The 27506-nt window shown below is 43.2% G+C and overlaps 1 protein-coding gene across 2 annotated transcripts; it reads right to left on the reverse strand.

Annotated features, from left to right (window-relative positions):
• Positions 1 to 4: 4 nt before the first annotated feature.
• LOC139561211 (non-receptor tyrosine-protein kinase TNK1-like) lies at positions 5 to 26604 on the reverse strand. Of its 2 annotated transcripts, none has more exons than XM_071378168.1 (15): positions 26362 to 26604; positions 16461 to 16654; positions 16167 to 16237; positions 15586 to 15771; positions 10649 to 10801; positions 10251 to 10381; positions 9846 to 9992; positions 9503 to 9629; positions 6660 to 6806; positions 4163 to 4257; positions 3439 to 3675; positions 3030 to 3100; positions 886 to 1391; positions 682 to 777; positions 5 to 503 (listed from the first exon to the last, which is right to left on the reverse strand). In XM_071378168.1, the coding sequence occupies exons 2-15, from the start codon at positions 16621 to 16623 to the stop codon at positions 300 to 302; spliced, it is 2334 nt and encodes a 777-aa protein (XP_071234269.1). In that variant the 5' UTR covers positions 16624 to 16654; positions 26362 to 26604; the 3' UTR covers positions 5 to 299. The 2 variants fall into 2 exon arrangements, 1 of the variants encoding a protein (XP_071234269.1); XR_011672088.1 differs by having other exon boundaries at positions 366 to 503; positions 682 to 790.
• Positions 26605 to 27506: the final 902 nt, after the last annotated feature.

Consider the following 27506-nt stretch of genomic DNA (forward strand, 5'->3'; position numbering starts at 1 on the left):
TGAATACTTTTGTAAGGCACTGTATTTACAAATTCATCATGATACACAACTTCTTTTGAGAACAGAGAGGACGTGGCTGTCTGTCACATCATTAAAAAAGACTAAACAGAACTGTGAAAATGGATAAAAATCGTATTTTGGAGGACTGTAATGTCTTTATGGTTCACTTCATATATATTCCATTCCTTTTGAATCAACCATCCCATCTCTTAAATTCCTCAAATAGCTCCTCAGTCCCTCTTCAATTTTGTAAATCTTTATTGTCCTCTGTTTCCAGTATCGCTCCATCCCCGCACCTCTCATACTCCCCGTCTCTCCATGGCAGCAGGGGGTGCCTCTCTCTCTCCGTCCCTCCTCTCCCTTTCTCCTCCTCCTCCAGTCCTCTCCTCCCGTACCATTCTGAACAGGTAGCGGCTGGCCAGCTGTAGATCCCACTGATAGCGGGACAGGATCCTTAGGCAGTCGTCACGAGAACACAGGCTCAGAGAGTGCAGCTGCTCCATCTGAGAAGGAAGGAGGGAATGAGAGAGAGAGAGGAGAGAGCACAAGGTTGGTGCATCACATTTATTATTACATAATTTTTGCATTCTTAGTAAACTATGTTGGCCGATGGAGAATACATTTTGAAGTACATGGAAATAATATATGTATTAAGTATGAATTAGAGTAATTCTGTCTAACCTTGAGTTGTTGCTGGGCCCTTATAGGGTTCCATTCATTGCAGTGAAGTGCGTTCCGAACCTCCTCATTGGTCACTCCATGCACTGCTTCCATGACCTGACCAATGAGACTAGAGGACCTTAGAACGTCAGGCCAATCACAAAACCTGAATTCTGTAATATGTCTAACAACTCAAGAACTAAAGATCATACATCCATTCAATACCTGTGCTATGAAGCCTTCCCTGGTGTGTTGTACTTGAGGCGGGTACCTCTCCCTCTCTCGTTCCCTCACCACCCACTCCTTTTCACCATCCCTCTCCTTGTTCCCATAGTCATCCAGTGCTGGTTTGGACCATGCCATGTGGGCCATCTTGCACAGGTCACTGCCCCCCATGGTCTGCTGCAGCTGGGGCTGGGGTGGCTGTAGCATCTGCTGCTGTGGATGCTTTTGAGGTTGTGGAGGCCACAAGGAACCTGGGGATGGATTTACAGGCCTCCGATCTCGGATCAAGGCCACTTGAGGAATCTTGATGCGTTTGAGGTTGGGCGGGAGCGGTCGAGGTGAGGAGTTGATGCTGGCCTCGCTGAACCGATGGGGATCCTGCTGCACCACAACGCTGCGGGCAACCATGGCGTTGGCGAGGGGTCCACGACGGGGGTCCACTTTGACCCCTCCTAAGGTCCTGATCTGGGGACCACTCAGGACAGACTCCAGACTCCTGGTCATACCTGGGGACAGATGGATAGTTCTATTAAACATACAGTACCAGTCAAAAGTTTGGACACACCTACTCATTCAAGGGTTTTTCTTTATTTTACTATTTTATACATTGTGAAATAATAGTGAAGACATCAATACAATGAAATAACACATATGCAATCATGTAGTAACCAAAAAAGTGTCAAACAAATCTAAATATATTTTAGATTTGAGATTCTTCAAAGTAGCTAACCTTTGCATTGATCACAGCTTTGCACACGCTTGGCATTCTCTCAACCAGCTTCACCTGGAAAGCTTTTCCAACAGTCTTGAAGGAGTTCCTACATATGCTGAGCACTTGTTGGCTGCTTTTCCTTCACTCTGCGGTCCAACTCATCCCAAACCATCTCAATTGGGTTGAGGTCGGGTGATTGTGGAGGCCAGGTCAGATGATGCAGATGATACTCCATCATTACATTTACATTACATTTTAGTCATTTAGCAGACGCTCTTATCCAGAGCGACTTACAAATTGGAAAGTTCATACATATTCATCCTGGTCCCCCCGTGGGGAATGAACCCACAACCCTGGCGTTGCAAACGCCATGCTCTACCAACTGAGCCACACGGGACCATCACTCTCCTTCTTGGTCAAAAAGCCCTTACACAGCTTGGAGGTGTGTTGGGTCATTGTCCTGTTGAAAAACAAATGATAGTCCCACTAAGCGCTAACCAGATGGGATGGCGTATCGCTGCAGAATGCTGTGGTTGCCATGGTGGTTAAGTGTGCCTTGAATTCCAAATAAATCACTGACAGTGTCACCAGCAAAGCACCCCCACACAATAACACCTCCTCCTCCATGCTTCACGGTGGGAACCACACATGCAGAGATTTCTACTCATGTTTCTTGGCCAAAGCAAGTCTCTTCTTATTATTGGTGTCCTTTAGTAGTGGTTTCTTTGCAGCAATTCGACCACGAAGGCCTGATTCACGCAGTCTCCTCTGAACAGTCGATGTTGAGATGTGTATGTTACATTATTTGGGCCATCTTCTGTATACCACCCCTACCTTGTCACAACACAACTGATTGGCTCAAACGCATTAAGAAAGAAAGAAATTCCACAAATGAACTTTGAACAAGTCACACCTGTTAATTGAAATGTATTCCAGGTGACTACCTCATGAAGCTGGTAGAGAGAATGCCAAGAGTGTGCAAAGTTGTCATCAAGACAAAGGGTGGCTAATTTGAAGAATATCAAATATATGTGTTATTTCTTAGTTTTAATGGCTTCACTATTATTCTACAATGTAGAAATAGTAAAAAATTAAAACCATTAAATAGGTTTTGACTGGTACCATTTTGACTGGTACTGTATTCAGTATATGTATTTTGTACAAAATAACTACAGTGTACAGCATGTTGAGGGTGGTTTTCCCTAGGTGATATCAAACTTGTGACCCTCTGCTCTTGAGGCTAGTACACTCCGAAGGGTACCAAAGGTCTAAACAATTAGAAGAGTTGTAATGTGCCCAATTAGCTATAGATTGCTACCCACAAAACAATTATATCTATGGATTGAATATTAGCTAATATTATTTGGAGAACATGTTAGTATCAGTCATATAATAATCAAATAAAGAGTAAATAACTTATTGAAGTTGGTACCTGACATTTTCTGTAAATTGGAGCCGCCCTCTCTCTCTCTATTTGCTGGGCTTCTTCTCCAGTTTACTCTCCTGAAAAGGTCAGAGGTCAGCTAAAAACACAGTATTCAAACAAACGTGGGTCATGGTTGTACACTGACAATAACAAAGGTTCAAGGCATTCATCTTACTTACTCTGTAAGATTTGTATACCACCAATAGTGGGCCACCAACAAAGACGCAAACAAATGCAATTTTCACTTGATTTCTATCAATATATGACAACGGATATCTGTAATGCTAAACAAGACAAGGCAACAATGTGGCATTAATGACAGCAAACATAGTCAGGAACACTGGCTAGCATATAGCATGATGATGCTCAACAGCTATATATCAAAGAATCATCAAAAAGTGTAAACTTTACTGACTCGTCGAGGCGTTCCGGCGTGCCCCAGTTACGGTCGGGGTGGGTCTCACTCTGCCCCGTGTGCTGCAGACTGCCCTTCAGGGGGGGCGAGATGAGGCTTGATGCAGCGACGGGGGCTGTGGTGGGAAGAGCAGGGGCGCTGCTGGGGGCGGAGAGGGAGGGTGCAGCCAGGCTCGGGGGGAACCAGCCCACTATCAAGGTCCTTTGGTTCTGGCCCTTCCACTCACACAGCTCCAGACTACAGGAGGAGAACCATACAGTCAAATCATATAAGCCACATATAAGCCAAATATAAAAAAGACATGGATACAATTTAAATGGTCACATTAAGAAAAGGCAATCATACAAGTCCAACAAATGACATAACAGTTTATTGATGATTTATGAACTGCATATTCACAAAAAATGTACTCTCTATAAACTATTATAAAACTCTCTTATAAACTTTCTTGACACCCTTTTACATAGGACTCTCTGAAAACTTTAGCAAACTTGAGTCAGATCTTCAAATCTTTTATTCTTGGCATCTGACTTGAAGGCCTTAGACCACCCCTCTCAAGAATTACTACAAGGTGGCAAGAATGTGAGGATTAGGGTTAACAGTCAATGCAACGGAATTCAGGTTTAAAAGTTTAGCTCTTTGAAGCAATATGTCTAAATTGAACAATTAACCTCTGTTTCTTCCTATCTATTTTTTCCATCTTCCCATCCTTCTTCTCTCTTACCTATGGTCTATGATGGTCAATAGGTCATTGGACAGGAGGGTGAGTTTTCTAGGTTCCACAAAGTCCCTTACAGCACACACCTCCAAAGGCTGAGCCTGGATAGAGAGGGAAGAGGGGAGAGGAAACCATTTTATGCCACTGTCTCGTAGTCCAACTGCCTTTATTTTGGTCACTGGCCATATTGACTCTTAAATGCTAATGAAAACATGCTTGGGAGCCACTTGATTAGAGTGTATTATGTGAGTATAATGCAAATGTGAGCATACATTTATACACATATAATAAATGTACAAAAGTTTGGACACACCTACTCATTCAAGGGTTTTTCTTTATTTTTACGATTTTCTACATTGTAGAAAATGAAATAACACATATGGAATCATGTAGTAACCAAAAAAGTGTTAACTTAAACAAATCAAAATATATTTTATATATAAGATTCTTCAAATAGCCACCTTTTGCCTTGATGACAGCTTTGCACACTCTTGGCATTCTTTCAACCAGCTTCATGAGGTAGTCACCTGGAATGAATTTCAATTAACAGGTGTGCCTTGTTAAAAGTTCATTTGTGGAATTTATTTTCTTCTTCATGCGTTTGGTTTGAGCCAATCAGTTGTGTTGTGACAAGGTAGGGGTGGTATACAGAAGATAACCCTATTTGGTAAAAGACCAAGTCCATATTATGGCAAGAACAGCTCAAATGAGCAAAGAGAAAGTACACTCATTATTTTAAGACATGAATGTCAGTCAATACGGAACATTTCAAGAACTTTGAAAGAGTTAATTAGTTACCAGCCTCAGAAATTGCAGCCAAAATAAATTCTTCACAGAGTTCAAGTAACTGACACATCTCAAAATCAACTGTTCAGAGGAGACTGTGTGAATCAGGTCGTCATGGTCAAATTGCTGCAAAAAAACACTACAAAAGGACATCAATAAGAAGTAGAGACTTGCTTGGGTGAAGAAACATGAGCAATGGACATTAGACCGGTGGAAATTTGTCCTTTGGTCTGGAGTCCAAATTGGAGATATTTGGTTCCAATCGCCATGTCTTTGTGAGATGCGGTGTGGGTGAACGGATGATCTCCGTGTGTGTATTTCCCACCGTAAAGCATGGAGGAGGAGTTGTTATGGTGTGGGGGTACTTTGATGGTGACACGGTCTGTGATTTATTTAGAATGCGTGCTCAGCATATGTGGGAACTCTTTCAAGACCGTTGGGAAAGCATTCCAGGTGAAGCTGGTTGAGAGAATGCCAAGACTGTGCAAAGCTGTCATCAAGGCAAAGGGTGGCTGATGCAACACTCCATCATTCTCCTTCTTGGTCAAATAGCCCTTACACAGACTGGAGGTGGGTTGGGTCATTGTCCTATGGGAAAACTAATGATAGTCCCATTAAGCGCAAACCAGATGGGATGGTGTATCGCTGCAGAAGGCTGTGGTTGTCATGCTGGTTAAGTGTGCCTTGAATTCTAAATAAATCACTGATAGTGTCACCAGCTAAACACGTCCACACCATCACACCTCTTCCTCCATGCTTCACAGTGCGAACCACACATGCAGAGCTCATCCGTTCACCTACTCGTCTCACAAAGACATGGCGGTTGGAACCAAAATCTCAAATTCGGACTCATCAGACCAAAGGACAGATTTCCACTGGTCTAATGTCCATTGCTTGTGTTTCTTGGTCCAAGCAAGTCTCTTCTTATTATTGGTGTCCTTTAGTAGTGGTCTCTTTCCAGCAATTCGACCATGAAGGCCTGATTCACTCAGTCTCCTCTGAACAGTTTATGTTGAGATGTCTGTTACTTAAACTATGTGAAGCATTTAATTGGGCTGCAATTTCTGAGGTGCTGGTAACTCTAATGAACTTATCCTCTGGAGCAGAGGTAACTCTGGTTCTTCCTTTCCTGTGGCGATCCTCATGAGAGCCAGTTTCATCATAGCGCTTCATGGTTTTTGCGACTGCACTTGAAGAAACTTTCAAAGTTCTTGAAACTTCCCGTATTGACTGACCTTCTTGTCTTAAAGTAATAATGGACTGTCGTTTCTCTTTGCTTATTTGAGTTGTTCTTGCCATAGTATGGACTTGGTCTTTTACCAAATAGTATACCACCCCTACCTTGTCACACACAACTGATTGGCTCAAACCCATTAAGAAGGAAAGAAATTCCACAAATGAACTTTTACGGCACCACTGTTAATTGAAATGCGTTCCAGGTGACTACCTCATGAAGCTAGCTGAGAGAATGCCAAGCGTGTGCAAAGCTGTCATCAAGACAAAGGGTGGTTACTTTGAAGGATCTAAAATATATTTCGATTTGTTTAACACTTTTTTGGTTACGTGGTTACATGATTGCATATGTGTTATTTCATAGTTTTGATGTCTTCACTATTATTCTACAATGTAGAAAATAGTAAAAAATAAAGAAAAACCCTTGAATGAGTAGGTGTGTCCAAACTGTTGACTGGTACTGTACATATATTTACAGTGTTACCTCTGCGACCAGGGTGGTGAGCTGGGAGAAGGTGGGTCGGTTGGAGGGGGTGCAGGCCCAACACTTTCTCATCACAGAGTAGAGTTCCTGAGGACAGTCAGGGGGTCTCTCCATACGCTGTCCCTCCAGCTCCACACGCCAGAGGATCTGAGAGAAAAAAAAGAGTGGGGAACGTTTAAAGACATTGCATTGTTGTGATATTGAAGATGTTTGTGGACACAAACACACACACACCTACACAATATTGAATATTTGATTTGGTACAAAAGGCTCAAATATTTCAGAGGTCGTACAAATGCTTGGAGCCTTGTGTCCTCTTGAGTCATGGTTCAACTTATAGTGCTCTACCTACAAGGTGTACGTGACAAATCTGACTCATTAGCTCTCGTTACGAACGCTCATTATTTCATTCCCCTTGTAAATTGTTTGGCGCGTTCATGTTCCCCATATACTGTATTTAGTATTTAATTTATCCTAAATGTATATATTGTTATTTTCCTCTTTTGCCAGTATCATCTCCTAGAAACCAATTCCATGAGCAGCAGCACTTAACAAGAGCTCGTCCTTAAATTGTAATTTTTGTAATAATGTGTATTATATGTTAACAGTTGAGTTATTTTAGTGCATTGCTGTGTTCTGCCCATCTAGAGGAATTGGAAGATACTTTTGTGGAAATAGTTTGGAGAGGTTTTGAGAGATTGATCGACTTGGTTCTTGCAGGACTCATCTGCTGAATCAACAGGCAACACAAGGAAGGAATGGGATAGGGGGACCATAAACCCAACAAGGACAACAAGAAGAATTAGGACATCGACAAAACAAACACAAAACCAACAGAGGGAGAAAGAGGAAGGATTTCTGAGGGATTTCTGGAGGATAGTTCAGGCCTTGAGGGAAGCAAGCATTCAGACGAACAAACGAACAAGCAAAAGAACACTGGGAAAGGAGGTGGAAACATTCTGAACATTGAGAGCGTGTCTTCATTTCTGTGTAATGTGTTGTGTCATTGAAAAACACATTTCATATCTTTATTTGTATTATTCATAAAACTGCATTGTTTAGAAAGTGCATTTATCTATAGGTGCATTATTTAAACAAGTGCTTCCATCAAGAGACACGTCACATCATTCTAGAGCATAGTGCATTGTTTAGAGGTCACCACGGAGAAGAAGATGGATGCCTTGTCTAAGCATTGTTTCAGACGCCTTGCCATCACGTACCCTGAAAATGTTCCAAGTGAGTCAGAAAAAAAGAAATTCAAATCCCCAGAGACTCCGAGGGCAGACTTCATCCTGAAAGTGAATCAAGGAAATAAAAGTAGACCTTCTGTTCTACACGGATGTTCCCAATGCTTGGCACACAGTTAACTCCTCATTGGTTGATTTAATTCTTACTAGTAACCCCCAGAAATATTTGTCTAGTGGAGTATTTGCATATGATCTCAGTGATCATTGTCCCATAGCATGTATTACAGATATGAAACAAAAAAATACTAATCCTCGTTTAATTAAGAAGAAAGATTTTAAAACGATTTCTCTTCAAGGGTTTTTACACGACATGTTGTACTCTGAGTTAGCCACTATCTCCTGTATTCCTGACACTGAGTTGGCTCTAGAAAATGTATCCTCTATATTTATTCCTCTGGCAGATAAACATGCCCCTTTTAAACAATTCAGAGTCAAAGATACACTATATATATATATAATTATATACATACGTACCGAGTTCCAAACTACCTCTGGAAGCAACATCAGCACAAGAGCTGTTCATCGGGAGCTTCATGAAATTAGTTTCCATGGCCGAGCAGCTGCACACAAGCCTAAGATCACCATGCACAATGCCAAGCGTCGGCTGGAGTGGTGTAAAGCTCACCACCATTGGACTCTGGAGCATTGGAAACGCGTTCTCTGGAGTGATGAATCACGCTTCACCATCTGGCGTAATGCCAGGAGAACCCTACCTGCCTGAATGCATAGTGCCAACTGTAAAGTTTGCTGGAGGAGAAATAATGGTCTGGGGTTGTTTTTCATGGTTCAGGCTAGGCCCCTTAGTTCAAGTGAAGGGAAATCATAACGCTACAGCATACAATGACTTTCTTGACGATTCTGTGGCAACAGTTTGGGGGAAGGGCCTTTCTGTTTCAGCATGACAATGCCCTCATGCACAAAGTGAGGTCCATACAGAAATGGTTTGTCAGGATCGATGTGGAAGAACATTTACTGGCCTGCACAGAGCCCTGACCTCAACCCCCTCGAACACCTTTGGGATGAATTGGAACGCCGACTGCGAGCCAGGCCTAATCGCAAAACATCAGTGCCTGACCTCACTAATGCTCTTGAGGCTGAAAGGAAGCAAGACCCCGCAGCAATGTTCCAACATCTAGTGGAAAGTCTTCCCAGAAGAGTGGAGGCTGTTATAGAAGCAAAGGGGGGACCAACTCCATATTAATGCCCATGATTTTGGAATGAGATGTTCGATGAACAGGTATCCACATACTTTGGTCATGTAGTGTAGATCTACCCCTTGGTTTTCTTCTGAGTTATCTGAGCTCATTCAGATGAGAAATCAGGCCTGGGCCAAAGCAAGGAAAACTGACTCTGTAGTGGACTGGCAATCTGTCAGCCAATTGAGAAACAGATGTACTCTCTCGATTAAGAAAGCTAAATCAAGCTACTTTTTAAGCTCTATCTCTGATTCTGCTTCTAAATTTGGAAAACAGTAAATGCTCCTAGATTTTGGAAAACCCCAGCGGTGGCTGTGTACAAATTCCTCTTCTTTCCTGCCTAAGCAAGTTCTGTCTGACTCTGGCATCATAACAATGTGTACAGTGTGTCTACACATACCTGTCTGCCAGATAGCCCCCGCCAAGGCTCCTCACAGTAGGTGAACATCTCCCAGAGAATGACCCCAAACATCCACACATCAGAGGAGTGGGTGAAAGAGCCCACACGCAGACTCTCTGGGGCACACCTGGAGGGAGCGTGGGAGGAGAGATATGGAGAAAAACGAGAGAGAGAGAGAGAGATGGAATTACCAAAAACTGCCAATCATTTACCAAAGAAAATTCCATAGTAGTGATATCTCCCTTCTCCCCACCGGCTTCCATTCGGTCACACTGTTAAAGAATAAATGACTCATCATTGATATATCCACCCACAAACACCCTGATGTTCCCCTTCAGCTCACCAGGCGAAGGGGATGCGTCTGTGGGCCGTCATCACGTACTGGTCTGTCTCCTGGCTCAGGCCCCTCATCAGACCAAAGTCCCCAATCTTCACCATCTCCCTGGAGGCCAGCAGAATGTTCCGTGCAGCCAGGTCCCTATGGATGAACCTGGGGGAGATATAGCACAGGCCCACTATACCGGCTACAACCAGGAATGGTTCAGCATTTTCATTGGCTAGAAGTGTCTTCCTTCCGCCTCTGCTGAAATTTCATTGGCATTACGGAAATTCCAGTCCATTGTGGAAAAATATATGCATGAAGTTGGTCAGAGGAATTGTTGACGTTTAGGGTTACAGTGAAGTTAGTGGTTAAAATTGCATATTTGGTTGTAGTCTGTCTGTAGAGTGGGACTGTTTCGTGCCTCACCTGCGACCCTCCAGGTACTCCATACCGGCTGCTATCTGGGTGGCGAAGAGCCAGAGACGTGCCAGGGGGTACTCGTGCTGGCGAGAGCGCAGCATGTCATACAGGGACCCCAGACAGGCCAACTCTGTCACCTGGGAGGAGGAGAATAGGGTTTTAAAGTGACTTCTTTACACTACATGTTCCCTCCAATTCCCTGAGTGAATTCTGAGACAGACATAACATCTGAATGACCGTTCAATGTTTATTTAAATTTGCATGCCTGTATTTCAATAGCAATTCTACCAATTAGAATATTAGCATATGCAAGGCCCATGCATGAAAGGATTACAACGCAGAAATAGGAATAATACTAAATATGTTTTGTAGTCCACCTTTAAGAGGATAGAGAGAATTCTCACCATCTTGAGGGGCTGTGTGAGCACCACTCCGTAGAGGCGGATGATGTTGGGGTGGTCTAGAGACTGCATGGTGGTCACCTCCTGGAGAAAGTCTGTCATGGTGTCTGTCTGTCGGGAAAGACTACTTTTCAGAGACTTCACTGCCACCGGCAGCTGTCATGGCAACAGAAAGAAGAGGGGGAAGGATGGAGGAGTTAGGTGTACTGATAAATACCATTTGGTAAAGATTATAATGTAATTTAAATTGATTGGGAATATACAGAGCATTCGGAAAGTATTCAGACCCCTTGACTTTTTCCATATTATGTTTTGTTACAGCCTTATTGTAAAATGGATTTAAAAAATGTTTTGTACACACAATACCCTATAACGCCAAAGCAAGAACAGGTTTTTAGAAATGTTTGCTAATTTATAAAAGATAAATAAACTGAAATATCACATTTACATTCGTTTTCAGACCCTTTACTCAGTACTTTGTTGAAGCACCTTTGACAGCGATTACAGCCTAAAGTCTTCTTGGGTATGACGCTACAAGCTTGGCACACCTTTATTTGGGGAGTTTATCCCATTCTTCTCTGCAGATTCTCTCAAGCTCTGTCAGGTTGGATGGGGAAAGTCGCTGCTCAGCTATCTTCAGGTCTCTCCAGAGATGTTCGATCGGGTTCAAGTCCGGGCTCTGGCTGGGCCACTCAAGGACATTTAGAGACTTGTCACGAAGCCACTCCTGCGTTGTCTTGGTTCTGTGCTTAGGGTCATTGGGATCACACCACGAGAAGTGGTGTGATCATCATAACAACACACAAGAACTCAAGTCGTTCTGTTCACCTGATCTAGAACTCCTCACAATCAAATGTCGACCGCATTATCTACCAAGGGAATTCTCGTCAATCATAATCACAGCCGTATACATTCCCCCCCAAGCAGACACATCGATGGCCCTGAACGAACTTTATCTGACTCTTTGTAAACTGGAAACCACACACCCTGAGGCTGCATTCATCGTAGCTGGGGATTTTAACAAGGCTAATCTAAAAACAAAACTCCCTAAATTCTATCAGCATATCGATTGTGCTACCAGGGCTGGAAAAACACTAGACCATTGTTATACTAATTTCCGCGACGCTTATAAGGCCCTCCCCCGCCCCCCTTTCGGAAAAGCTGACCACGACTCCATTTTGTTGATTCCAGCCTACAAACAAAAACTCAAACAACAAGCTCCCGCGCTCAGGTCTGTTCAACGCTGGTCCGACCAATCTGAATCCACGCTTCAAGACTGCTTCGATCACGCAGATTGGAATATGTTCCGCATCGCGTCCAACAACAATATTGACGAATATGCTGATTCGGTGAGCGAGTTCATTAGGAAGTGCATTGACGATGTCGTACCCACAGCAACGATAAAAACATTCCCAAACCAGAAACCGTGGATTGACGGCAGCATTCGCGTGAAACTGAAAGCGCGAACCACTGCTTTTAACCAGGGCAAGGTGACCGGAAGCATGACCGAATACAAACAGTGTAGCTATTCTCTCCGCAAGGCAATCAAACAGGCCAAGTCTCAGTACAGAGACAAAATCGAGTCGAAATTCAACAGCTCAGACACAAGAGGTATGTGGCAGGGTCTACAGTCAATCACGGATTACAAAAAGAAAACCAGCCCCGTCGAGGACCAGGATGTCTTGCTCCCAGACAGGCTAAACAACTTTTTTGCCCGCTTTGAGGACAATACAGTGCCACTGACACGGCCCCCTACCAAAACCTGCGGGCTCTCCTTCACTGCAGCCGAGGTGAGTAAAACATTTAAACGTGTTAACCCTCGCAAGGCTGCAGGCCCAGACGGCATTCCCAGCCGCGTCCTCAGAGCATGCGCAGACCAGCTGGCTGGTGTGTTTACGGACATATTCAATCAATCCTTATCCCAGTCTGCTGTTCCCACATGCTTCAAGAGGGCCACCATTGTTCCTGTTCCCAAGAAAGCTAAGGTAACTGAGCTAAACGACTACCGCCCCGTAGCACTCACTTCCGTCATCATGAAGTGCTTTGAGAGACTAGTCAAGGACCATATCACCTCCACCCTACCGGACACCCTAGACCCACTCCAATTTGCTTACCGACCCAATAGGTCCACAGACGACGCAATCGCAACCACACTGCACACTGCCCTAACCCATCTGGACAAGAGGAATACCCATGTGAGAATGCTGTTCATCGATTACAGCTCAGCATTTAACACCATAGTACCCTCCAAACTCGTCATCAAGCTCGAGACCCTGGGTCTCGACCCCGCCCTGTGCAACTGGGTCCTGGACTTCCTGACGGGCCGCCCCCAGGTGGTGAGGGTAGGTAACAACATCTCCACCCCGCTGATCCTCAACACTGGGGCCCCACAAGGGTGCGTTCTGAGCCCTCTCCTGTACTCCCTGTTCACCCACGACTGCGTGGCCATGCACGCCTCCAACTCAATCATCAAGTTTGCGGATGACACTACAGTGGTAGGCTTGATCACCAACAACGACGAGACGGCCTACAGGGAGGAGGTGAGGGCCCTCGGAGTGTGGTGTCAGGAAAATAACCTCATACTCAACGTCAACAAAACAAAGGAGATGATTGTGGACTTCAGGAAACAGCAGAGGGAGCACCCCCCTATCCACATCGACGGGTCAGTAGTGGAGAAGGTGGAAAGTTTTAAGTTCCTCGGTGTACACATCACGGACAAACTGAACTGGTCCACCCACACAGACAGCGTTGTGAAGAAGGCGCAGCAGCGCCTCTTCAACCTCAGGAGGCTGAAGAAATTCGGCTTGTCACCAAAAGCACTCACAAACTTCTACAGATGCACAATCGAGAGCATCCTGTCGGGCTGTATCACCGCCTGGTACGGCAACTGCTCCGCCCACAACCGTAAGGCTCTCCAGAGGGTAGTGAGGTCTGCAGAACGCATCACCAGGGGCAAACTACCTGCCCTCCAGGACACCTACACCACCCGATGTCACAGGAAGGCCATAAAGATCATCAAGGACAACAACCACCCAAGCCACTGCCTGTTCACCCCGCTATCATCCAGAAGGCGAGGTCAGTACAGGTGCATCAAAGCAGGGACCGAGAGACTGAAAAACAGCTTCTATCTCAAGGCCATCAGACTGTTAAACAGCCACCACTAACATTTAGCGGCCGCTGCCAACATACTGACTCAACTCCAGCCACTTTAAAAATGGGAATTGATGGAAATTATGTAAAAATGTACCACTAGCCACTTTAAGCAATGCCACTTAATACAATGTTTACATACCCTACATTACCCATCTCATATGTATATATACTGTACTCTATATCATCTACTGCATCTTGCCATCTTTATGCAATACATGTACCACTAGCCACTTTAAACTATGCCACTTTATGTTTACATACCCTACAGTACTCATCTCATATGTATATACCGTACTCTATACCATCTACTGCATCTGCCATGCCGTTCTGTACCACCACTCATCCATATATCTTTATGTACATATTCTTTATCCCTTTACACTTGTGTGTGTGTGTAAGGTAGTAGTGTGGAATTGTTAGGTTAGATTACTGTTGGTTATTACTGCATTGTCGGAACTAGAAGCACAAGCATTTCGCTACACTCGCATTAACATCTGCTAACCATGTGTATGTGACTAATAAAATTTGATTTGATTTGATTTGTCCTGTTGGAAGGTGAACCTTCGCCCCAGTCTGAGGTCCTGAGCGCTCTGGAGCAGGTTTTCATCAAGGATCTCTCTGTACTATGCTCCGTTCATCTTTCCATTGATTCTGACTAATCTCCAACTCCCTCCCGCTGAAAAACATCCCCTCAGCATAATGCTGCCACCACCATGCTTCACCGTAGTGATGGTGCCACGTTTCCTACAGACGTGACTCTTTGCATTCAGGCCAAAGAGCTCAACCTTGGTTTCATCAGACCAGAGAATCTTGTTTCTCATGGACTGAGAGTCCTTTAGGTGCTCCTTTTATGTCTGTCTGTGTTCCTTTTACTGAGGAGTGGCTTCCGTCTGGCCACTCTCCATAAAGGCCTGATTGGTGGAGTGCTGCAGAGATGGTTGTCCTTCTGGAAGGTTCTCCCATCTCCACAGAGGAACTCTGGAGCGGGTTCTTGGTCACCTCCCTGACCAAGGCCCTTCTCCCCAGATTGCTCAGTTTGGCTGAGCGGACAGCTCTAGAAAGAGTGTTGGTGGTTACAAACGTCTTCCATTTAAGAAGGATGGAGGCCACTGTGCTCTTGGGGACCTTCAATGCTGCAGACAATTTTTGATACCCTTCCCCAGATCTGTGCCTCGACACAATCCTGTCTTGGATCTCTACGGACAATTCCTTCGACCTCATGGCTTGGTTGTTGCTCTGACATGCACTGTCAACTGTGGAACCTTACATAGACAGGTGTGTGCCTTTCCAAATCATGTCCAATCAACTGAATTTACCACAAGTGGACTCCACTGGAAACAAGATGCACCTGAGCTCAATTTCGAGTCTCATAGCAAAGAGTCTGAATACTTATGTAAAAAAGGTATTTTTACATTTATTTTTAATAAATGTACAAACAATTCTAAAAACCTGTTTTCACTTTGTCATTATGGGGTATTGTGTGTAGATTGATGAGGGGGGAAAAGTGTTTAATCCATTTTAGAATAAGGCTGTAACGTAACAAAATGTGGAAAGGGGGGAGGGGTCTGAATACTTCACGAATGCACTGTACTTCAATGCAAATTATTTTTGATTTCTGTTATGCAATTTCTATTGATCCTTTTGAAGGTACAGTATCTTGCCCTGTGGCTTTCTAAACTGTCAACCTAGCTCTGCCTTTTACTGTTGGTGAGTAAAATAAAAGTTAAATACTGTCCCACCAGAAGCAACATACATTTGAACATTTATACGTTTAAAAATCCACTCACCACTCTCCCAGTGGGGGTCTGCCACTCTCCTCTCTTCACCACGCCGAAGGAGCCCGTTCCCAGCTTCTCCCCCAGAGTCAGCTCATCGTCCTGGATCAGACAGGTGAGGGCCCGCCCCCCTTTCTCCTGGCCTGACCCCACACTGCCCCATTGGTCACCTCCCTCCGGACCACACCCACTGAACGCCTGGGGGACCAACAGATCAACATGAGTGACAGGTGAGCATTCCAAATATTATGTTGTGTCAATCAATAATGTCTGGTACTTATTTCAAAGAACTCACCACTACCTTGAAACAAATGGTGTACAATAGTAAATTGCATTCTGGAGGGACTTGAGAGATGTTTAACCTTTCTTTAACTAGGCAAGTCAGTTAAGATCAAATTCTTATTTACAATGACGGCCTACACCAGCCAAACCCAGGCGACACTGGGCCAATTGTTGCCCTATAGGACTCCCAATTACAGCCAGTTGTGATACAGCCTGGATTCGAACCCAGGTGTCTGTAGTGATGTCTCAAGCACTGAGATGCAGTGCCTGAGACCACTGCGCCACTCGGGAGCCCCATGTAAAGGTCTTACCTTGGCCATCCACGATTTGGGCCTCACGCTGATCTTGTAGTTTTTTAAAGCCTCCCATAATCTTCTCTGTCCTACACGTAGACAAATATTCGATATAAAAGATATGGCCATACAACATACAAACAAGGGTTACACTTCACATGAATACCCTCTTCATAAGGGCATTTATAATCCCATGTGAACTATTCATAGTGCATTATAATGCACAACATAGGGGCTTTTCATATGAAGTGTTACCAAAAATAGCTATAGAATCATTTTTTAAAAGGACAACAATAACCACAGTGTACTGACCTGGTTTGCTGATGCCAATCTGTTCGAGGTCAGACTCCTTGACGTAGGTGAAATGCTCTACGCGGGTGATGTTGAGGCTGTCCCGGACACGCGGGTAAAACCTCTCCAACTGGACCTCGGCCAGGAGGTGGTACAGCCACTGAGTGTCCTGTTCCATCAGCATGACCCTGCGGGTCACCACAGCACTAGGCAAACTGGCGAACCAGGGACCCCCATTGTATGTTAGCAAAAACAATTATTTTCACTTATTGTCTTATGAGGTGAATGATAATGACAAGGAGAAGTAATCATAATTTGAAAATGAATAGATTGGGTACATAGTTTTTCATTATTCTGACCTCCCCACATTGCATTTGGAAGAGGAAGTGTAAACTCTAAGGGCTGATTAGCTAGAAAGTTATAACTCAAAACACATTTTTGCTTAAAGCAGCAGTTTAGCTGATTTAATTAACAAAGGTTAGCAATGTGTTGGCTAACATTTACAGTTGAAGTCGGAAGTTTACATACACTTAGGTTGGAGTCATTAAAACTCGTTTTTCAACCACTCCACAAATGTATTTTTAACAAACCATAGTTTTGGCAAGTCAGTTAGGACATCTACTTTGTGCATGACACAAGTCATTTTTCCAACAACTGTTTACAGACAGATTATTTCACTTAAAATTCACTGTATCACAATTCCAGTGGGCCAGAAGTTTACATACACTAAGTTGACTGTGCCTTTAAACAGCTTGGAAAATTCCAGAAAATGATGTCATGGCTTTAGAAGCTTCTGATAGGCTAATTTACATCATTTGAATCAATTGGAGGTGTACCTGTGGATGTATTTCAAGGCCTACCTTCAAACTCAGTGCCTCTTTGCTTGACATCATGGGAAAATCCAAAGAAATCAGTCAAGACCTTAGAAAAAAAAGTGTAGACCTCCACAAGTCTGGTTCATCCATGGGAGCAATTTCCAAACACCTGAAGGTACCACATTCATCTGTACAAACAATAGTACGCAAGTATAAACACCATAGGACCATGCAGCCGTCATACCACTCAGGAAGGAGACGCGTTCTGTCTCCTAGAGATGAACGTATTTTGGTGTGAAAAGTGCAAATCAATCCCAGAACAACAGCAAAGGACCTTGTGAAGATGCTGGAGGAAACAGGTACAAAAGTATCTATATCCACAGGAAAACGAGTCCTATATCAACATAACCTGAAAGGCCACTCAGCAAGGAAGAAGCCATTGCTCCAAAACCACCATAAAAAATCTAGACTACGGTTTGCAACAGCACATGGGGACAAAGATCGTACTTTTTGGAGAAATGTCCTCTGGTCTGATGAAACAAAAATAGAACTGTTTGGCCATAAAGACCATTGTTATGTTTGGAGGAAAAAGGGGGAAGCTTGCAAGCCGAAGAACACCATCCCAACCATGAAGCACGGGGGTGGCAGCATCATGTTGTGGGGGTGCTTTGCTGCAAGAGGGACTGGTGCACTTCACAAAATAGATGGCATCATGAGGAAGCAAAAGTATGTGGATATATGGAAACAACCTCTCAAGACATCAGTCAGGAAGTTAAAGCTTGGTCGCAAACGGATCTTCCAAATGAACAATGACCCCAAGCCTACTTCCAAAGTTGTGGCAAAATGGCTTAAGGACAACAAAGTCAAGGTATTGGAGTGGCCATCACAAAGCCCTGACCTCAATCAGATAGAACATTTCTGGGCAAAACTGAAAAAGCGTGTGCAAGCAAGGAGGCCTACACCCTGATTCAGTTACACCAGTTCTGTCTTCAGGAATGGGCCAAAATTCACCCAACTTATTGTGGGAAGCTTGTGGAAGGCTACTGGAAACGTTTGACCCAAGTTAAACAATTTAAAGGCAATGCTACCAAATACTAATTGAGTGTATGTAAACTTCTGACCCACTGGGAATGTGATGAAAGAAATAAAAGCTGAAATAAATAATTCTCTCTACTATTATTCTGACATTTCACATTCTCAAAATAAAGTGGTGATCATAACTTACCTAAGACAGGGAATGTTAACTTGGATTAAATGTTAGGAATTGTGAAAAACTGAGTTTAAATGTATTTGGCTAAGGTGTATGTAAACTTCCGACTTCAACTGTATGTCCAAGTCAAGAAAGCTTACCAGCGGCCAGCGGCTCTGGCACTTTCACCAGTCCAGTCATTACCAGTGATAACCTCAAGGGAGGATGCTTTTCAAGCCAATTACAAGAAACAGCGCCATAAGCATTGCCTTGATGCTTTTTCACCAGCAGATGCACCAATTGAATATGCATAATTTAATTGAGAATTCACTCATGTTGTTCAGTGGAGGGACATTAGAGAAAGTCGAAGAGCTGTAACCAAAGGAGGCAGTACCTTTTCTGAGTTGCAATTTAATAACGAGGCAGCCTGTTTTACAGTAACTAGCTATGTTCACAGTTCACACACAGGCCTCTTGTCATCTCATATCATTGTCTGTCTGTGGACTTCCGCTTCAGGGAATTGCAGCCATAAAACAAACAGAGTTATCAGAGAGAAGGGTGAGTCAGAGGCCTACATTCCTGTGTCAAGTACTCTGGCAAACTCTAACCAGTTCTCACATATACAGTTGAAGTCGGAAGTTTACATACACCTTAGCCAAATACATTTAAACTCAGTTTTTCACAATTCCTGACGTTTAATCCCAATTCATTCGACCCGCACTGTCAACTGTGGAACCTTATATAGACAGGTGTGTGCCTTTCCAAATCATGTCCAATCAATTGAATTTAACACAGGTGTACTCCAATCAAGTTGTAGAAACATCTCAAGGATGATCAATGGAAACAGGATGCACCTGAGCTCAATTTCGAGTCTCATAGCAAAGGGTCTGAATACTTATGCAAATAAAGTATTTTTTATTTTAATCCATTTCAGAATAAGGCTGTAATGGAACAAAATGTGGGAAAAGTCAAGGGGTCTGAATACTTTCCAAAGGCACTGTACATTGAGTATGTCCACAGACACAGACAGACAATGCGAACCACCACATTTTACCATGGAAAGGTGACTGGGAATATGGCTGAATACAAACAGTGTAGTTATTCCCTCCGCAAGGCAATCAAACAAGCAGAATGTCAGTATAGAACAAAGTGGAGTCGCAATTCAACGGCTCAGACACGAGACGTATGTGGCAGGGTCTACAGACACTCACAAACTAAAAAAGGAAAACCAAGCCATGTCACGGACACCGGCGTCTTGCTTCCAGACAAACTAAAAACTTTCTTTGCCTGCTTTGAGGATAATACAGTGCCACCGACGCGGCCCACTACCAAGGACTGTGGGCTCTCCTTCTCCGTGACCGACGTGAGTAAGGCATCCCTAGCCGCGTCCTCAGAGCATGCGCAGACCAGCTGGCAGGTGTGTTTACGGACATATTCAATCTCTCCCTATCCCAGTCTGCTGTCCCCACATGCTTCAAGATGGCCACCATTGTTCCTGTACCCAAGAATGAAAAGGTAACTGAACTAAATTACTATCGCCCCGTAGCACTCACTTCTGTCGTCATGAAGTGCTTTGAGAGACTAGTCAAGGATTATATCACCTCCACCTTATCTGGCACCCTTGACCCACTTCAATTTACTTACCACCCCACTATGTCCACAGACGTTGCAATTGCCATCACACTGCGCACTGCCCTATCCCATCTGGACAAGAGGAATACCTATGTAAGAATGCTGTTCACGGGCCTCCCGGGTGGCGCAGTGGTCTAGGGCACTGCATCGCAGCGCTAGCTGCGCCACCAGAGTCTCTGGGTTCGCGCCCAGGCTCTGTCGCAGCCGGCCGCGACCGGGAGGTCCGTGGGGCGACGCACAATTGGCCTAGCGTCGTCCGGGTTAGGGAGGGTTTGGCCGAACAGAATGCTGTTCACTGACTATAGCTCAGCATTCAACACCATTTTACCCTCCAAGCTCATCATTAAGCTTGAGGCCCTGGGTCGCAACCCCACCCTGTGCAACTGGGTCCTGGACTTGCTGATGGGCCGCCCCCAGGTGGTGAAGGTAGGAAACAACATCTCCACTTCGCTAATCTTCAACACTGGGGCCCCACAAGGGTGCGTGCTCAGCCCCCTCCTGTACTCCCACGACTGCGTGGCCATGCACGCCTCCAACTCAATCATCAAGTTTGCAGACGACACAGTAGTAGTAGGCTTGATTACCAACAACGACGAGACAGCCTACAGGAAGGAGGTGAGGGCTCTCGGAGTGTGGTGTCAGGAAAATAACCTCTCCCTCAACGTCAACAAAACAACGGAGATGGTTGTGGACTTAAGGAAACAGCAGAGGGAGCACCCTTCTATCCACATCGATGGTACCGCAGTGGAGAAGATGGAAAGCTTCAAGTTCCTCGGTGTACACATCACGGACAAACTGAAATGGTCCACCCACACAGACAGTGTGGTGAAGAAGGCACAACAGCACCTCTTCAACCTCAAGAGGCTGAAGAAATGTGGCTTGTCACCTAAAACCATCACAAACTTTTACAGATGCACAATTGAGAGCATCCTGTCAGGCTGTATCACCGCCTGGTACGGCAACTGACAACCGCAGGGCTCTCCAGAGGGTGGTGCGGGCTGCACAATGCATCACCGGGGGCAAACTACTTGCCTTCCAGGACACCTACAGCACCTGATGTCACAGAAAGGCCAAAAAGATCATCAAGGACAACAAACACTGGAGCTACTGCCCGTTCACCCGCTACCATCCAGAAGGCGAGGTCAGTACAGGTGCATCAAAGCTGGGACCGAGAGACTGAAAAACAGCTTCTATCAGCTTCTAACTCAAGGCCATCAGACTGTTAAACAGCCATCATTAGCACAGAGAGGCTGCTGCCTACATACAGACGTGAAATCATTGGCCACTAATAAATGGAACACTAGTCACTATAATTAATAATGCCACTTTAATCATGTTTACATATCTTGCATTACTCATCTCATATGTACAGTGGGGAGAACAAGTATTTGATACACTGCCGATTTTGCAGGTTTTCCTACTTACAAAGCATGTAGAGGTCTGTCATTTTTATCATAGGTACACTTCAACTGTGAGAGACGGAATCTAAAACAAAAATCCAGAAAATCACATTGTATGATTTTTAAGTAATTAATTTGCATTTTATTGCATGACATAAGTATTTGATCACCTACCAACCAGTAAGAATTTCGGCTCTCACAGACCTGTTAGTTTTTCTTTAAGAAGCCCTCCTGTTCTCCACTCATTACCTGTATTAACTGCACCTGTTTGAACTCGTTACCTGTATAAAAGACACCTGTCCACACACTCAATCAAACAGACTCCAACCTCTCCACAATGGCCAAGACCAGAGAGCTGTGTAAGGACATCAGGGATAAATTGTAGACCTGTACAAGGCTGGGATGGGCTACAGGACAATAGGCAAGCAGCTTGGTGAGAAGGCAACAACTGTTGGCACAATTATTAGAAAATGGAAGAAGTTCAAGATGACGGTCAATCACCCTCGGTCTGGGGCTCCATGCAAGATCTCACCTCGTGGGGCATCAATGATCATGAGGAATGTGAGGGATCAGCCCAGAACTACACGGCAGGACCTGGTCAATGACCTGAAGAGAGCTGGGACCACAGTCTCAAAGAAAACCATTAGTAACACACTACGCCGTCATGGATTAAAATCCTGCAGCGCACGCAAGGTCCCCCTGCTCAAGCCAGCGCATGTCCAGGCCCGTCTGAAGTTTGCCAATGACCATCTGGATGATCCAGAGGAGGAATGGGAGAAGGTCATGTGGTCTGATGAGACAAAAATAGAGCTTTTTGCTCTAAACTCCACTCGCCGTGTTTGGAGGAATAGAAGGATGAGTACAACCCCAAGAATACCATCCCAACCGTGAAGCATGGAGGTGGAAACATCATTCTTTGGGGATGCTTTTCTGCAAAGGGGACAGGACGACTGCACCGTATTGAGGGGAGGATGGACGGGGCCATGTATCGCGAGATCTTGACCAACAACCTCCTTCCCTCAGTAAGAGCATTGAAGATGGGTCGTGGCTGGGTCTTCCAGCATGACAACGACCCGAAACACACAGCCAGGGCAACTAAGGAGTGGCTCCGTAAGAAGCATCTCAAGGTCCTGGAGTGGCCTAGCCAGTCTCCAGACCTGAACCCAATAGAAAATCTTTGGAGGGAGCCGAAAGTCCGTATTGCCCAGCGACAGCCCCGAAACCTGAAGGATCTGGAGAAGGTCTGTATGGAGGAGTGGGCCAAAATCCCTGCTGCAGTGTGTGCAAACCTGGTCAAGAACTACAGGAAACGTATGATCTCTGTAATTACAAACTAAGGTTTCTGTACCAAATATTAAGTTCTGCTTTTCTGATGTATCAAATACTTATGTCATGCAATAAAATGCAAATTAATTACTTAAAAATCATACAATGTGATTTTCTGGATTTTTGTTTTAGATTCCTTCTCTCACAGTTGAAGTGTACCTATGATAAAAATTACAGACCTCTACATGCTTTGTAAGTAGGAAAACCTGCAAAATCGTCAGTGTATCAAATACTTGTTCTCCCCACTGTATATACTGTATTTTATACTATCTATTGCATCTTAGCCTATGCCGCTCTGTCATTGCTCATCCATATATTTATATATTCTTATTCCATTCCTTTACTTAGATTTGTGTGTATTAGGTATTTGTTGTGGAATTGTTAGTTATTACTTGTTAGATATTGCTGCACTGTCAGAACTAGAAGCACAAGCATTAAAATCATACACACGCAATAACATCTGCTAACCATGTGTATGTGACCAATACAATGTGATTTGATTCTATTTGAGACAGACACATTGATGCAGCCTGAGGTGCTAGGGGCTAGCCCGGACAAGCACTTTCTCATGTCATAATAGATTCCCAAAGACAACTCCCAAACCCACACCCAAATATCACATCTGAGAAACTCCGTGGAGCAATTCTGCAGTAAAGACACGTGTGCAACCAAAAACTGACGTTATTTCTCACACACGTCCCATTGTTTTAAATACCCAGTACATTCAAAAACTAGATGTTGCTGTGTTTAATATACAGTATATTACCACACTATGAGGTTTGAATAATACTGTGAAATTGTAAAACAAATATATGATAATGCCCTTTTAGTGTAAGAGCTGTTTGAAAAGACCGCCTGAAATTTCAACCTGTCACAAGGCGGTAAATTAGTTAATAGACCAATAAGAAAGAGAGTTCCAAACCTCTCTGCCAAGAACAGCTAGTTTTCAGTTTCCCCCTCCCCACTCAGACCACTCCCAGAGACTCCTAACAAAATTCTTGCTTGAGAAATATATCTTTGCTAAGAAGCCTTTTTTGTCTCTTTTTGACCATTTTAACTGAAAACAATCATAGTAAGGTACCCAGAAATTGTTATCCAGAAATGATACACAGAAATGATTTGATATGAGATTTTTTTTAAACTGCTGCACCTTTAAGGTCATTTTGCTTTATGTACACATGTATAGATCTTTAACCCACTCAGCTACTGAATAATTTTGGGTGGTAACTAACCTAATGTAGCAGGCATAAAATAAATGCCTAGATCCACTACATACTGGTTTTGACAAGAAAAATATAAATGTTTTGGTGGAGGTTCATTTTTGCACTGTTCAACCAATCCAGTAAATGTGGAAGCATCAAAAGCTCTCTTTCCATTTCCCCTGAAAACCTGAACACCCGGTTGTTACGGACTCGGCAGAGGGTAGGTGGCAACTAATGAGTGTGTGGAGAGGAGAGAGAGGAAGCTGGCGAGTTTTAGTTTGTTGTTGTTACTTAGCAGCCATCTATTAAGCTTGCATGCAGTCAGTATTTAGAAGGTTTGGGCCTATTTGCTCTGTCCATGAAGCATTTTGGAGGCTTTGTGTATATTCAAAGCTACTCAAGATCAAATGGAGATCCTCTAATGGGGTAACTGGAGACGTCTAAAAACCCACTGGACACATTATCCTTGACAAGCAGGGTTTCTAACAAAAACAGTTTGACAAAGAATCATAATGACACAATAAACTTGTATAACGTCTCCTTACAGAGAAAGGCTCTTGTAACAGAGAACGCATGGACTGACTGACTGACCCAACCAGTACTGTCACCAATCAGTCAACAAAAAAGTTTCCTGGAAGTTGAATAATTATTTCAGGTATACATGATGTCCTGAACATGCACTGTAACACCAAACTCTCTCAGCTATGACATAACTTTTCCCCTTAGTTAAATAAGTATCTGTTCATAAATCCAAATTCATGCCTAAATTGAGAAGCAAAACACTCAAAAGCTATACACTAATTCTTTGTCAAGAGGAGTTTATCCTGAGCTCGCTGGTACAGATGTAGGATCTTAATTTGATCACGCTGTTGCAGGAGAACTTTCGTGAAATGCAGGAAATGTAAAACTTGTGGTGTATTTGAGGTTTAAAAAGACTTCTGAAGTTTGTAATTCTGCAGTAGCAGTAAAGACACATGAGCAACCAAACACAGACATTTCAGACTTGATTTTCCCTTATGAAAAAGGCATCAAACCCTGGGAATTTCCATGCAAAAGGCCCCATGAGCACTAACACGAAGTTTATGGGAGCACATCAAATTTGGTGTCAAATGAAAGCTAAGAGTATATATTCATTACACGTTAAGGCATATATCAATTGTTTCAACCATTTTCCATCCTAAAAATGTTGAATAAGCAAAGGCTTTGATTTCATTTCTGGTCAAACAGGTGAAGAGCGGTCTTAGAAAACATCTAGTAGAGAAAGTGTTAAAAGGTATTATGAATACATCAAAACACAGTAATGTTGACGTAAAGACCCCTGCCAACTAATATCAACATTTATATTTAGTTTTGCAGAAATGATTTGCCTTCTGTAAGTTTAAGAAATATTGCCTAGTGTATGGTCATTCTGTTACCAAAAACTCACATATCTTTAAGACACAGAATTTTCAAATTTTTCTCCCACATGAGGGAGGATAATGAAAGTTCACAGAACTAACAAGGAACGGTAGACCCACCAAATAGTTATAGTGTTTTAACTGATACAAGTTTGGTTAAGGATTTATTAAGTGATTAAAACACTTAATAATTTTACTAAATCGGACCTCATTAGAATAACAGCCACTGTGTAAAATAATAAAACAGAGGGAGATTTTATCCCTTCTGTTACCAAACTTTACATCTGCACTGTTTCTCAAGTAAATGTGTTTTTGTAAAATGTTCAGTGGAAATTGTTAAAATTTGTCCCTGTGCATAGAGTTTTTTGGTTTCTTTAACTTTGTAATAAAAGTATTTTGTTTGGCATACTTTTAAAAGAGAAAAATAGGAGTCATTCTGTTATCGTGGAATTGCCACCTGTAGGCCTATATAAAATTTAAGTATTGCACAACTGTAATCTATTAGGTCAGCATTAGAATGATTATCCATTTCTCAACTTAGAACAAAAGGCTCTGAATTATCTGGTTCATGCACTCAAAAGTACGCCTTGGAGCTTACTGAAGCACGTTCAAGAACAATGAAGCCTTTCTCCAATATTTTTTTTATTTGATTAATTCTTGCCCATCGAAATCTCATTGCCATCTTTTCTAATATGAGTTAGCTATCCATAAAAGTAACTCTTTCATTTGTTACACAGGATTTTATATTAAATCAGTAAAAAGGGAGGGCAGAACATTCCCCAATAATGAATCAATGAAAGTAGACCTACAGGTGTTGGCCTATGTGTTATTTAATACAACATAGTCTACTGTAGACTTTTAGAATAAAGACTGTGGACTTATTGTATAGGGCAAGGCTGCTGTATGGTGGGGCAAGTTGATACTGAAGTTCAGTCAACGTAGATAAGAGCTAAATACTAACCGTCAATAAAATGACCCACGGTCCACCAGGGCCACGATCTTGCTTATTTATGAACCCAGCTTTCGGATATGCTACAACAAATCAATGTATTCCCAATAGGATCGTTAGACCTAGGCCTACGGATAATCCACATCACGTGCCATACTGTTTTTCTTAATTTCGTAAATAAATGATCATACTTTAGTTTTTTTTTAATTTGTCGGTTGTTTAATCTCATAGCAAAATATCCTCTCTTCAACTGGTGTCTCAAAAAACTTTAGCAACAGCATTCAGTGTTTTCTTTGGCTACCTGTCCACAGTGCTCTCTCCGCCTCTTCCTAGTATTTTCACTCCACCCCTTTTCAATGTCCACCTGTGCAACAATTGCCTAGCCACCTGCCTACACATAAAATAATTGTCATTTCACAATAATATATTACACACAATGTGGTGCAATCGCACAATAATTAAAATTATATAGGCATTAATAATCATAGATATTTTAATATAATATTTTCTACTCATTTGACCAAAACTTGAATCTGATTAAACTTCCTTTTTATGTCTGTGTTCACATTATTATATGTCTTGTTTGGATGATGCTGAAATGCGCCAGTAGCAATGAGTCTAGTACTATAGAGAAACAACTCTCTTTCTCTCTCTTAACCATACCTGTTTGCTCCATCATAACCAGTCTGACTAGATTTTTGCCTCTCACATGACCTCTGATTTGAATGTAAACCCAGACAGCAACACAGTGGAGTGCCCCCTCCTTGCACCTTGTACTTCCTGGCACTGGTGGTACAGTACCTCCCAGTCACCTCCCTCCCTCTCGCTATACACAACACACTAGAAAGGGCATGGAGATCCATTCAAAAGACCTTTCAAATAGGAGTGCTAATCAAAGAAGCCGTTTCCATTTCAAAATCAGTGTTAACTGGTTTTATTTCATGCCAATAACATATGGATATAGGCCAAGATGATATTGTATGATTATATTCAAATCAAATCAAAGTTTATTTGTCACGTGCGCCGAATACAACAGGTGTAGACCTTACAGTGAAATGCTTACTTACGGGCTCTAACCAATAGTGCAAAAAAGGTATTAGGTGAACAATAGGTAAGTAAAGAAAAAAACAACAGTAAAAAGACATGCTGTATACAGT

This window comes from Salvelinus alpinus, chromosome 31, assembly GCF_045679555.1.
Source record: "Salvelinus alpinus chromosome 31, SLU_Salpinus.1, whole genome shotgun sequence".
In the NCBI taxonomy this organism is placed as follows: domain Eukaryota; kingdom Metazoa; phylum Chordata; class Actinopteri; order Salmoniformes; family Salmonidae; genus Salvelinus; species Salvelinus alpinus.